At 44.1% G+C, this 13,991-nt stretch overlaps 1 protein-coding gene across 1 annotated transcript; it reads right to left on the reverse strand.

Moving 5' to 3' along the window:
• Positions 1-436: 436 nt before the first annotated feature.
• LOC128124153 (olfactory receptor 10A7-like) lies at positions 437-1,408 on the reverse strand. Its single transcript, XM_052760348.1, has one exon. It carries the CDS (start codon positions 1,406-1,408, stop codon positions 437-439), a length of 972 nt encoding a protein of 323 aa, XP_052616308.1.
• Positions 1,409-13,991: the final 12,583 nt, after the last annotated feature.

Genomic DNA, 13,991 nt, shown 5'->3' on the forward strand with positions numbered 1-13,991 from the left:
CCTACTCAATACATGGACCAAGTTGAGGCAGTGTTCAAGGGGCCATTAGATAGTTGTGATGTCATCTACATATTCAGCAGGGTCATCCCGACAATAAAATCTTTTTGAAAGGGTTTAGCTGGGCCGTGGTGGCACACGCCTTTAATCCCAGCACTCAGGAGGCTGAGGAAGGCTGATTTCTATGAGTTCGAGGCCAGTCTGGGTTACAGAGTGAGTTCCCAGAAAGGTGCAAACACACAGAGAAACCTTGTCTCTAAAGTTGAGGGGGAATAAAAAGGAGCCATATCCTTGGCTAGAGAGATGGGTCAGCCATTAAAGGCTAGGCTCACAACCAAAAATATGAGAAAGGGTTTATCTTACTCATGCACCAAGGTCCTCAAGACCACTTGGATAGAGATGATCCCCAAATGATTGCGTAAATGAAGTCATATAGAGATCAGTGGATAAAAGTACCTCGTCTCTGAATGAAGACACGCCCGAAGGCAGCCTTGACCTCCTTGTTCCGCAGGCTGTAGATGAGAGGGTTGAGCATGGGCGTCACAATGGTGTATGACAGGGACACCACTTGCTTGCTCTCAGGAGAGTAGCTGGCCTTGGGGCGCAAGTGGATGACCCCCGTTGTGCCGTAAAACAGAATCACCACGATGAGGTGGGAGGCACAGGTGGACAGGGCCTTGTGGCGCCCAGAGGCTGATGGCATACGAAGGACAGCAGCCAGAATCATGATGTAGGACGTAGCTATAAGACTAAAGGGAACCATGATAACTAACACTGTGATAACGAACATACTAGCCTCGAAGACTCTGGTGTCTGCGCACACCAGGCTCAGTAGAGGTGGTATGTCACATAAGAAGTGCCTGATGCCCCGTGGCCCACAGAAGGGGAAATTAAAGAGCCAGATGGTGAGGGCCAGAGCTATTGGTAGTCCTGCGAGCCAGCAGGTGGCGGCCAGCAGGTGGCATAGCCTCAAGCTCATGATGGTACCATATCTCAGAGGCCTACAAATGGCCAGGAAGCGGTCCCAGGCCATGACCGTGAGGAGGAAACACTCAGATGTGACTAAGGACAGCACGAGGAGCAGCTGCAGAGCACAACTTGTGGCGAACATTCCGCGTCCAGGCCGCAGCAGGGTCACCAGCAGACGGGGCGCCACGTCCAGTGAGAAGCAGATCTCCACCAGCGCCAGCTGGCGCAGGAAGAAGTACATGGGTGCTCGCAGGCCTGGGTCCAGGCTGGTGAGCATGACGATGAGCGTGTTGCCTAGCAACGTGAGCAGGAAGGCAACCAGGAAGAGCACTGCAAGCATGGGGCGCAGGGAGGGCACGTGTGAGAAGCCCAGCAGCACGAACTCCAGCTCACATGAGCGGCTCTGATTGGTCCAGGGAGGTGATGCCCAGGAGGGTGGCATGGGTTCAGGACAGGGCGTTAAGGACCTGAGAGGAGCCCTATGGAGTACCAGAGAGAGGAGAAGATGAAGTGAGAATTGTAGCTTGTGAGTCCCATCATTCCCATTCCCAAGGGGGCGCTTATCCAATGGTAAATCATGTCCAATGCCTTACCATGGACAGAGCCCTTCTTCAAATCCCCAGTGAATGAGGAAGGAAGCAAAATTACCTCACCCACTGATCTAGCCTGTCTTTGACCTTAAGGTCTTCTCTCTTCCGACTCCCCTGTCCCTGGTTGGTTGTACCATAGTTTCGGTTTTTACAAAGGCCTTTGTAAGTTGTTTTATTGTTGTTTTGTTGTTGTTGTTGTTGTTGTTGTTGTTGTTGTTGTTGTTAACCGGCATCTCCATAAAGAGCCCTGGCTCTCTTGAAATCATTATGTAGCTCAGGCTGTCCTGGAACTCACAGAGATCCTCCTGCCTCTGGCGTGTACCATCACACCTGTGAGATGGTTCTTGTCTAGCTCTCCATCCTCATCCCTTTCTGCACTTCTAGCTCACTAGGCTTGCTTTCTAGAAACTTTTCATCTGTGGTCCCTGATATTTCCTGATATTTCCTTCTCACTTCACGACCCTTGTCCCACAGGCGGCCCTGGTGAAACTTCGTGTGTCACAAAGCCAAAGCCGAAGGGAACGGTGTAAATGTGGGAAATGGGTTTGTGGGGGAGTGGGTAAGGGGGGGGATGAAAATGGGAGAGAGTGAGGTGACAGCCATCAGAATTTTCTACACATTATATATATTTCACATATATGAAATTGACCAAAAACAAATTAAATTAGGGGAAAATATTCACCAAAAATTAATGGAATTTGGTTGGGTTTTGTTTTGTTGGGTGTTTTTGTTTTGGTTGGTTGGTTGGTTGGTTGGCTGTCCTGAAACCCACAGTGTAGACCAGGCTGACCTCAAACTCAAAGAGATTACTCTACCTCCCGAGTGCTGAGATAAAAGGCATGCACCACCACCACCATCACCACCACCACCCAGTAGAATTTGTTATCTTAAAGAATTAATATTTCCAAGAAAACACTAGACCAAAAGTAAAAAAATAAAAAGATGCCCAGGGAATAAAGATAAGGACTCTGCTAAGACTCCCTGAATCGAGGGATGACATGCCCACCACCAATGCAGATTTAGTCTGTTTTGTTGCCAGTAGAATGTAAGCTGGATAACTCTGAACACAACTGATTTTAGGATCCACTAATGGGTCATGAGCTGCAACTTGAAAAAAATAAAAAAACACCAGCAGGATGGAAAGGCTCACCCAGTAAATTAGTAACATGAGAAAATAGAGGGTCTGGTTAATAATGGGTGTCTTAGAGTGATGGGAAAATCCCTGCCACATATGAGCAGGACAGCCTCCTCAAAGCCTCCTGTCTTACCTGTGACATTGTGAAAACAGGATTTCATTTGGAGGGCTGCATGGCACAGTACTACTTATTGAGGTAGTTAGTGCTGTGCTTAAAAATCCAACACAGCCATGGCAATCTTTAAAGGAGGTCAGAAGGCTGGGGAGATAATGTCCGATAAAACCGTGGAGCACAAACATGAGGTCCTAAGTTCTGACCAGTCAGACATGGAAGCAGGTGCTATAATGGATGGAGCACTAGATGGAGGGACAAGGATGGGAGGATCATCAGCCATCTGGTCTAGCTGAAATGGTGAGTTCCAAGTTCAGTGAGAGACCCTGTGTTGAAACTTAAGGGAAATGATATAGGAAGACACGAGAAAATGGCCCTGGCCTCCTCAGATACATTTCGTGGGGGGGGGGGGGGGGGGGAGAGAGAGAGAGAGAGAGAGAGAGAGAGACAGAGACAGAGACAGAGACAGAGGGATGCAGCCTATTGACCATGGTAGAGCATGCTAATATTCTAGCACTATGGAGATGTAAGCAGAAATATCAGAAATTCAATTCCCTCCCCAACTACATAGTGAGTTCAAGGCCAGCCTGGACTATGTGAGACTATGTCTCAAAATATAAAGTGTGGAATAGGATGGGAAAGGAGAGGAAAGGAAACACAGTACAAAGACATGGAAGATATTAAGGAAATATTGTGCCCCAAAACACAAGTTGTGGAAAAAGAAGAATAGGGTGGTGTCTTATTTTGAGTTACTATTGCTGTGATGAAACCCCAGGACCAAAGCACCTTGGGGAGGAAAGGGTTTATTTGACTTACCTTTTTACATTGTAGTTCATCACTGAAGGAAGTCAGGACAGGGACTCAAACAGGGCTAGAACCTGGAGGTAGGAGCTGATACAGAGGCCTGGAGGGATGCTACTTACTGACTTGCTCCCCATGGCTTGCTCAGTCTGCTTTCTTATAGAACCCAGGACCACCAGCCCAGGGATAGCACCATCCACAATGGGTTTGGGCCTCCCTCATCAATTACTGACTAAGAAAATGCCCTACAGGCTTGACTACAACACTGTCTTATGGAGCCATTTTCTCTCTTTTTGGAATTTTTTCAAGACAGGGTTTCTCTGTGTAGTTTTGGTGCCTGTTCTGGTTCTCGTTCTGTAGACCAAGATGGCCTTGAACTCACAGAGATCTGCCCGGCTCTGCCTCCCGAGTGCTGGGATTAAAGGCGTGCGCCACCACTGCCTGGCTAGAGGCATTTTCTTTACTGAGGCTCCCTTCTTCAGAGGACTTTAGCTTATATCAAGTTGACAAAAAACTCTCTGGCACAGATGGTATGATGCAAACACACCACAAAGTTGCCTTGTTTTTCTTTCGGCTCCGCATGTACAGGGAGAAATGTACTAAATGTAGGAAAGGATACACTCTAAAACAATGATAGAGATTCCTCTCAAAGATGAGGATCCTAGTTGTAAGGAATAGCCAGGGAATTTTAGATTTGGTCTTTTCAGCTTGTGAATTGGCAAAATGGCTCAGTGTTTAAAGGCACTTTCTGCTAACCCTGACAATTTGAGTTTGATATCCGGAATCCACATGGTGAAAAGACAGAACCTGAAAGTTGTCCTCTGACCGCCACACTGCATGGTGACATACAGACACACACTACACACTTATCATAAACACCACACACACACACACACACACACACACACACACACACACACACACACACACACCTCAAACACATACACACATAAACAAATGTAATTTTGAAATTTAAGTTGTATTAAAAAGAATTGCTGTAAACAAACCACTCTTAAGGACAGTAGATGGCCAACACAAAATGAACTCAATGGCATCCTTGGGGGCTCATTATCTCATGATTTTTGTCAGGGGTTTACTTGTTTATTTATTTATTTTTAACTTACATGTCTTTTGTGTATATATTACAACTTGCAGCTTTCTGTACTCTTTCTTTGGCTCTTCTTCTGTTTTGTGATTATCTTATTGTATTTTATGATTACTCTTTAATATCTATTTGTTTTCTAAGGAGAGGCAGAAGGGTGTGGATTAGGGCCTGGAAGGAGTTGAAGAGGGGAAACTCTATAAAAAAGTACCTATTTTCAATTAAAGAAAAATGGGGTAAAATAACTGTGAAGACAAAAAGTACCAAAGCTCATTCCATCCACACTCTTTATATGGACTGGGCAGAGGGTCCTGGAGAGCTTAAATACTGGGCCATCCCAGACTCAGCATGTAGTTACAGAATGGATTTTTGTCATTGTGGGGTATTTTGTTTTGTTTTTCTGTTTTTATTTTTGTTTTTCAAATAGAATCATTCAACTGGAATCAGAGCTATGATCTCTCACTCCTTTTAATTCTCCATCACCCAAAAAGGAAAAACAGATCCTTTCTGTGTCTCAAATCAGAATCTCTTGTGATCAAGTCTGGTCCACTGCTGAGCCAGAAAATATATTTAGCAGTACCGAAGCAGTATTCTTCTAATGAATTAGAGCACTTTAAAATATAATCATGGCATAGACCAAGGATGAGAAATGTTTCTAACATCCCTCTGAACCCCACCCTATGTTAGGATGTGCATACAAAAAAACACAGCATCATCTTTTTTTTCTTAAGATTGTGTCTCACTATGTAACTAAGGTTGGTCTAGAACTCACAACATAGCTCAGACTGGTCTCCAACTTAGGGAGATCCCCTACCTCAGGCTCTCAATGTCTGGGATCACATGCCCGAGTCACCAGCACTTTTCAGGACCCAGCACTTCTTGCCACACAGCTCCAATAGCATCCAGGATGCCCATCTCTCAATGGGAAAAAAAAGCTGTGCCTTGATAGCTAATTCTCAGCAAAGACTCAGTGCCTCCTACAGGAAGCTGGAATGAGAGGTTGAGGGTGCAATCCAATCTTGGGATCTGCACAACTCAAAACAAGCAAGAGCTTCAATGTGTGATCTCTACCTTGATGGGTGCTCCTCCATCCACCTGTGAAGGGAAGTTCATACTATATCTGGGGCTTAGGGAAAGAGGGAAGAGAAAGGTTTGTCACTGAGTAAGTGCCCCCAAGAGTGGGATAGAAACTTGAATCCAAACTCTACCATTTAGTAGTTGTGAGAATCTCTGTCCCTCTTCTGGAAATTCATGAAAATAGTGGGATCTGCTCCTAAAATGCCAATGAGAATTAACTGAGGCTGTATTGAGATTCAAAGTCCTGAGATTCAAAAGCTTCCATGGCAATTAGCCATCATCATCATCTTCTTCATAATCACCAGCACTCTCAGCATACTCCTCCATCACAAATAATATCACCCCATCATCACAATCACTGTCATCACTGTTATCTTTATCATTATCACTAAGACCTCAGAATCACTGCCATAATCATTGTCTCCATCAACATGATCATCTGAATCATTTTATCACCACCACCTCTTCATCATCATCATCATTACCACCATTATCACCATATCATTATAATCTTACTTATCACCACCATCATCATATCATCACTAAATCATTATAATCTTAGTCACCATCACCATCATCATGTCATGACCATATATATCATTACAATCTTAATCATCATCATTAATGAAAGCTATTGGGGCCCATCCCCTAGATACCCTCCACCCAGAGTTCCTGAAGAGATGATACCAGCGTCGGATTAATCTGAGGGATTCTCTAATAAGTCTACATAGATGAAACTCTTTAGTTCATTCACGTTATTCATCTGAGTCAGTTCTCTCTCTACAGAGCTTCTATTCTGCTCTCTTATTTAGCTCCTTTCTTGCCTGATTCTCTCTGTATCTCTCTGCTGTTCCCTCTAAGTGCTATCTTAATTCCTTCATCTAGTTCTGCCCCATCTAGATTCTCATCCATCTAGTTCTTTCCCATCTTAGCTTCTCTCCCAACTCCTTCTTTCTCATCTTGTCCTTCCCCACCTGGCTCTTCCTCATCTTCCATCTCATTCTTCTAGTTCTTTATCAGTCTAGTTCTTCCCCATCCCAGTTCATTCCCCTTCAGTTCTTACCCTGAAAGGACCAAGCAGATGCCATTACAGGCTGCTCAGTCTTCTCTCAGAGATCAGGCCTCAGTTTCAGTTTCCTGAGACTTGAGCAAGCAGTTTCTGGGAGGGCTATGACATAGTCCTCGCAGTAGCTCTTTTTCTGTATGTACTCTGACTGTTCAAGGTTCAGCCAGTTGTTTACTGTCTGGGACCCCTCACCAACTTAGAACTACGTGCAGGATCAATGTGAACACGCAAGGCCAGCCTCCATGGCACCTCAAGGACAAAGCCTGGGACTTGTCCAGGCCTGCCCCAAAATGATAACTATAACCTCCAACCAGTAAATTCAAAGGTTACACACCCTCACCCAATTATATGATGCCAAGGCTTATACCATTCTGCTTGCTGTTTTTTACCATTAAAAACCCCTCATCCTGAGAGCTCAGGGCCATCCTCCTTCACTCGCTGTGTCGATTTTTGGACATGGACCAAGCCTAGATTGGCTTATTATCAGCTAACCCCTGTGTGTTTTGCATTGGATACTGGCTCTGTGGTGGTCTTGCTCAGGGGTCTTGCGATGTAGGAACAACCCATCAGGTTCTTCCATTCTCTTTTTTCTACTTTGTCCTTTTTTTCCAAAATGAAACTGCCTCTTTTATCCCTTTGGCCCTTATTTCTCCATGCTATCTCTCCTCTCACAGTTTCTGGCAGGGTGGGGGGAGTGTGGTCAGTTCACAGGCAACTCAGATAGGCAACTTCCTTCACAGCTAGATGTACCTGTAAGTGGGAACCCTTTAGTTCTGAGTTAATTATTAAGGGTGGATCTAAAACTAGAGATAAGACTTTGGAAAGGACAAAGTTGAGCTAATTTAGCACATCTGCCAGGCCTTCTCAAACAGAGAGTCTGGATAATTAAGTCTGTTCTTAGAGAATCTGTGAGGTATCTCAGATAAGATACTTTTGTCCATCCAGAGATGATCCTGGCCAGATGATACTAATGATGATAATTACAGAAAGGCCTGAAATTATGGATCCTGGCGGCATTACTGCACAGAAGATTATCTAAATATTACATTAGTAGAGGGGAAATTGTGCCCAGTGAATGATGGAAAAGCTACAATAGCACATGAGAAATTTATAGCAGGAAACAGCTAATAATCAAAAGCCAATGTCACCAAGACTTCTTGAGCCTCGACTTGACCTCTGGAAGGCCCTTGGCTTCTTCCAGGTATTAGCTTGTCATAATCAGCTGAAATCCTACTTCATATTGTTGTGGCTTGCAGCAATCATCATCATCATCATCACCATCATCTCACCATCATCCCACCATCGTTACCACCACTACCACAACCACCAGCAGCAGCAACAGCAGCATCACCATACCAAGATAATCTTAATCTTCATCATCATGGTTAACACCTCCATCAGGATCACCATCAAAGAATGAAAAAGAGAACAATGATGTTCTGCTCCCAGTGATCCTTACAGCATCAGTCAGTCAAACAGAGACCATGTTCATTCTTCCCTGCAGCTTGATCCCTTGCCCTTCATGGAGAACCCACTCACCTTTTGCTTCTTTGTCTGCCTGGAACTAAGTTGTGACAAAGCTACTCCCTTGAACCAGGAGCTCCTGGGGCTGACTGGGATCCAGAAAAACAAAGCTTTCAGTTTTGGCTCTGGACAGAATATGAGAGCCCTGAAGACTAACCCCTTGGAGAATTGTGCTCATTACATGTCCCTGTGCCCCATGTGAAGACAGAGGGAGGTGGAGAGTCTGGAGCTCCTGCTTCCCCCAGAGACCATTGTCCTTGTCATACTTCTCTCTTCCTGGTTTTCCCCTCTGACCTACTGGAATGTGTTTGCCTTTAGCTACACAAGAAATCTACACTCCCCTCGCTGGCCTGTAATGTCCCTAAAGATTTCTCCTGACCACCCATGCATCTTCATGTCTTACCATGTCATGGTACAACTCTCTATATCCCAATGGCTCCTAGCTATGGCAGGGAAACTGAGAAGGGATTAAGTTTTGGGTATGAGAAGACCATGGTCCACAGTTCTACTTCAGCTGGTGAATGAATAAAGAAGATAAATTATTAAGATTTGTACAGACTTCTCAATGGGCAAGCAAACACAGCCCTTCATTCTGGAAAAGACTTACCTATGGCACAAAGCACAGAGTTTAAGAGGGATAAATCCATGTGGCAGCAAGTCCATGTGGCTTTGGATATTGGTGCCACCATTCTTTTGCCTTTTGATACTGCTAAAGTTGAAAGATAAGATCCTCGAAAAACCAAAAAAAAAAAAAAAAAAAGATAAGATCCAACAACTCCAAATGGATCTTCAAACTCAGAAACAGTAATCCTCTAGACAGTGGATCACTAATAGTCAGATATGGAAATGGATGCTACCTTTCTAATCCCCTCTTTTCCTCCTTTTCTTAGCCCTACTAATTGCACCCTGCCTCATAAAACTCTTGGCTAGATTTCTTCAGCAACAGATCCAAAATATTTCTAACCAAACTCTGAACCAGTTAATATTACAGGACTGCCAGCCCCAGAGATCTGCAGAACCTGGTTACATCCTCAGGAGGAAGATCAAGATTGTCCCAAGAACCTTGATGCCCCAATTCAACAAAAAGCAGTCTAATGATAACTTCGCCCCGCTTCCAATCCCCAGCTGCTTATTACTAAACAAAAAATGGAGGAATGTAGGGAAAAGTGGCTGGCTAAAAAATTCACCCTGACCCTGTAGCCCAGAACTAGGGAAAGATGGCTCAGAAAAGGCCAGTGAAAGAAACAGTTTGGCTCAAGTCAGAGTCATCTCTGCCCCTGGCCAACTAACTTATGAAACCAACCAATCACAGAGCAAAACAGTAGAACCCTGGCCCTGGGGCCCAGGACCAGGGAAAGAAACACAGCCTGGGTTTGGGACCTGAGCCTATAGGTCCCAAAACTTCTGTTTGTCTTCCTATGAAATGAGATTCATGTAGCATAGATTTTATAGGGCTAGAGGATGTATGCAATTGGTTAATCATTTTAAATGGTTTATTCTATTTTTAATCTTGGAGGGTGTGGAAGCCTACAGAGGCTAGAGGTATTGCATCCCCTGGAAGTGGAATTATAGGTGCTGTGAGGGGCCTGGTATGGATGCTGGTACTCAAATTCAGATCTTCTGGAAGAGCAGTACACATTCTTAAGCAGGGAGCCATCACTCCAGCTTCTAGCCAACCATTTGAAAGTGCTTATTTAGAGTAGGACCTGGACAAGATGAAACACAGTAATCACTCTGTTCACTGTGTAATCAGTATCACTAATTTTAGCAGGTTCTTTGAGACACAATCCATATACTATGCAACTCACCCAATTTAAAATAAAAATTTTGATGTTCTACAATAGCTGAGGAGCCCCCATGGAACTGGATCAGTCCCTCTGGATAAGTGAGACAGTTGATTAGCTTGAACTGTTTGGGAGGCCCCCAGGCAGTGGGACTGGGACCTGTCCTTAGTGCATGAGCTGGCTGTTTGGAGCCTGGGACCTATGCTGGGACACTTTGCTCAGCCTGGGTGAAGGGAGAAAGAGACTGGACCTGCCTCAACTGAATCTACCAGGCTGAGCTGAATCCCCAGGGGAGTCCTTGCCCTAGAGGATTTGGGAATGGGGGTGGGTTGGGGGGAGGGGGGTGGCAGTGGGAGGAGGGAGGACAGGGGAATCCGTGGCTGATATGGAAAATTAAGTTAAATTATAAAATTTTTTTAAAAAATGCTTTAAGAACTTCAACTTTTCTTGACAGTGAGATACATCTGCTCCTGGCAGCACCATAAAAAAAATTTTTTTTGATGTTCTTTAGTACATTCACAAAGATGTGGATCCATCATAAATATCTCATCACTCCCTAAAGAGACCTTGTGACCATTGAGTAGGTGTTCCCCAAACCTCTTGTAATTACTAATTTGTTTGCAGTCTCCATGGATATGACAGTTGGGGATATTTCATGTACACTGGTTCACAGATTGCATCCCCCTTTGCCCCTGAGCAAAATATTTTCAAGGATCGTCTGTGTTGTAACACTTGCCGACCTTTCGTTTCTTTCATTTTAATAGAGATTCTAGCATTCTGTTATGTGTGTGTGAGTGTGTGCATGAGTGCTTGCACAAGTGTGCCTGTATTGCTTCTCTGTTCTTCAGGCGGTGCCAGAGATTGAACCCAGACTACTGTGCATGCGAAACGAGCGTTCTTTTTGTCTTGCTTTGTTTTAATGCTGAACTGTGCCCCAGCACTTCCAAGGGGGATTCTAGATGGGTGCTCCATCACTGAACCATACACTCAGCCACTCACTGGTGGATTATCGGCAAACATTACGCCAATGAGTTATGCTCCATGCCTCTCACAGGTGGCTTCTAGGTAAATGATCTGTCACTAAACAATATTCCCAGCACCTCATTGATGGATTCTAGGCAAGTGGTCTGCCATTGATACGTACCTCCAGTCCCTCAGTGGAGTGTTCTAGGCAAGCACTGCACCATTTGAGCCATACCTCTCCTCAGCCTACCCAGTAAGTTATGACCAGAGCCCCAGGTGATGGACTTCTGAGGTTTTTCCATACGACTGGGGCTGTTGTAAGTAACACTGATGTAAATATCATACACAGGTTCTTGTGTAGGCTTATGCTTTTCTCTGTCTTCGGTGTCTACCAAGGGTGGAAACTGGATTATATGACACCTCTGTGCTTAACATTCTAAGAAGCTATCAGATTGACAATCTTATTATGTATTTGTTCATTCTTCAAACAATAATTGTAAAGCATATCCCTATAATTTTTGGAGTACTGGTCCACCGTGAGCATAAAAGACTCAGTGATGGAAACATTCCCACTGATGAAACTTATTGCTCACTGACTATTGGCTCACTGGAAGGATGGGCTGAATGGCACTGAGTGTGTCTTTTTCTCTGGTGTATTCCAGTTGCAAGACGCTTCCTGGGACAGAGCCATTGATCAATAAATACTTATTAAATGCCTGATGGAGTCCCTTGCCAAACAGTTACTGGATTTTCTGTGTCTTTACCTTTTGGGCATAGTTTTACATATTTTGATGACTAGGCTTGGTTCTACATTTGGCCAATCCCCCCACCCATTCACTAGTCACTGCATTTCTCACTCTTCTTACATGGTATTTCAGTGAACAGTAATCAACTATTTGAGGCAAAGTCTCACGATACTACACCAGACTGGCCATGAACTCATTATGTGAACTAGGAACTCATGATCCTCCTGCCTCAGCTTCCTGAGTACTGAGATTACAGGCACTTACCACCACGCCTAGAGAGTGCCTGTTCATCTCCGGATCTTCTTTTATTACAAAGCTCCAAAGACAGGCTGGAGAGAGAGCTCAGTGAGTCAAAGAAATGCTGCAAGAGTGATAACCTAGGTCTCCAGACCCACACGGTGGAAGAGAAAAGACTTGTTCCTTCAGGCTGTCTTCTGATCTCCACACTGTAGCTTGGCACACACACACACACAAACACACACACACACACACACATACACACACACACACATACACACACACACACACACACACACACACACACACACACACAAAGTTTAAAAGAGATTTTGAGAAAGCTCAAAACCAATCACAATCATATAAGGATAGTACTTGGCTTTGGAAAGAAGGTTAGTTGTGTAGAAGGACGCATTGAGAAGTTCAGTGAGGTTTCTCACGTGCCCCCTTAGTTCAGTTCATGTCTTCATGCAGCTTGTACTAATTTACTGAGTTCTATGCCTGTTCGTGTGTGCATATTATATACTTCTATCTGGTCAAAATAACCATTTAAAAGGCCTAATTGTAGAAAACAAAAATATTAGCCATCAACTATAGTGGGTACGGATGCCACAATGGGATTCATTTGACACTTGTTTGTTTTCCTTTCATTTTAATAGATACTATTTTTTTTAATTTGTTAAGAAACAAAATTCATTTTAATTTACTAACGAGAGACTGAGATGGCTCAGTAGGGAAGAGCCCTTGCTCAGCAAGCATGAGGACTTGATTTCAAATACCCAGCACCAATATAAAAAGGAAAACATAGATGTGAATGCCATTAACATCAGCGTTGCAGGAGAAGGCATGGCTGTGTGCGCCTATAACTCTGGCATTGAGGGTGCAGAGATAGGTGGATCCCTTCTTGAGCTGGTTGACCAGCTGGCAAGTCTAACCAAAAAGGCAAGCTTACTGATCAATGAGAGACCCTGTCTCAAGACTACAGGGCAGATGACAAGAGAGGGAGACACCTGATGCCTCACTCTGTCATCTGCGTGTGCATGCAGACTCACTTGACATTTGTTTGTTTTCTTTTCAATTTAATAGATACTATTTTTTTAATTTGTTAAAAGACAAAATTTATTTTAATTTACTACCAAGAGACTGAGATGGCTCCCCCACTTCCACTTTCATGTCATGGGGGAGACTGGAGGTGGAAGGGACAAGTGGGGACAGGGAGACAGAGAACAGGAACAGAAGGCAAGCAACCAAACTAACTATACATTCCTTTGTGTTGGGGCTAAAAAGAAAGTAATGTAAAAGGAAAGGAAAGGAGAAAAAGAGGGAAGGAGGAAGGGAGGAAGAATGGAAATGAAAAGAAAAACCAGAAAGAATATAAGATGCAGAAGTTGAGGCCTTGGAGTGATGTACATGAACTTCTCTCTTCAGAACATGGCATGGTCGCTGGCTGCACTCGAACTCAGAGCTGCTTTTTACCTTCCTCACAGTGACTACTCTCTAAACTACTAGCAGCCAGGCTGCTCAGGCCATAGGGAATTCTGTTCCTGCAGACAATGGCTCTGTTGCTGCCCACAGAGGTAGCTTTAACTAAATCTCTATTGTTCTAAGAAAACTCGAGATTCAAAGGCAAGGTGAAAATGTGCAAGCTCAGAGAGTTTGAGTAGCAACTGTCTAACTTTCTCTGTTAGCTGGCATCCCAGAACCCTCTCTCTTTCCACACCGCCACAACTTTAAAAATATAAATAAATAAATAAATATTTATTTATTGCTTCCTGTCAACTACTTGCTAACCCCACCTCTCTGAGCCCAGATTCATTTTACTAAATTAACACAAATGCAACACACCTTTACATAGTTAAACAAATGGAGCATAAGCAAACGGAACACA

This window comes from Peromyscus californicus, unplaced genomic scaffold (assembly GCF_007827085.1).
Source record: "Peromyscus californicus insignis strain IS unplaced genomic scaffold, ASM782708v3 Scaffold_4__1_contigs__length_199733344, whole genome shotgun sequence".
Classification (NCBI taxonomy): Eukaryota; Metazoa; Chordata; class Mammalia; order Rodentia; family Cricetidae; genus Peromyscus; species Peromyscus californicus.

Excerpts from the sequence above, each read along its gene's own strand:
- LOC128124153 (XM_052760348.1), bottom strand. The coding sequence starts at position 1,408 with ATGCCACCCTCCTGGGCATCACCTCCCTGGACCAATCAGAGCCGCTCA.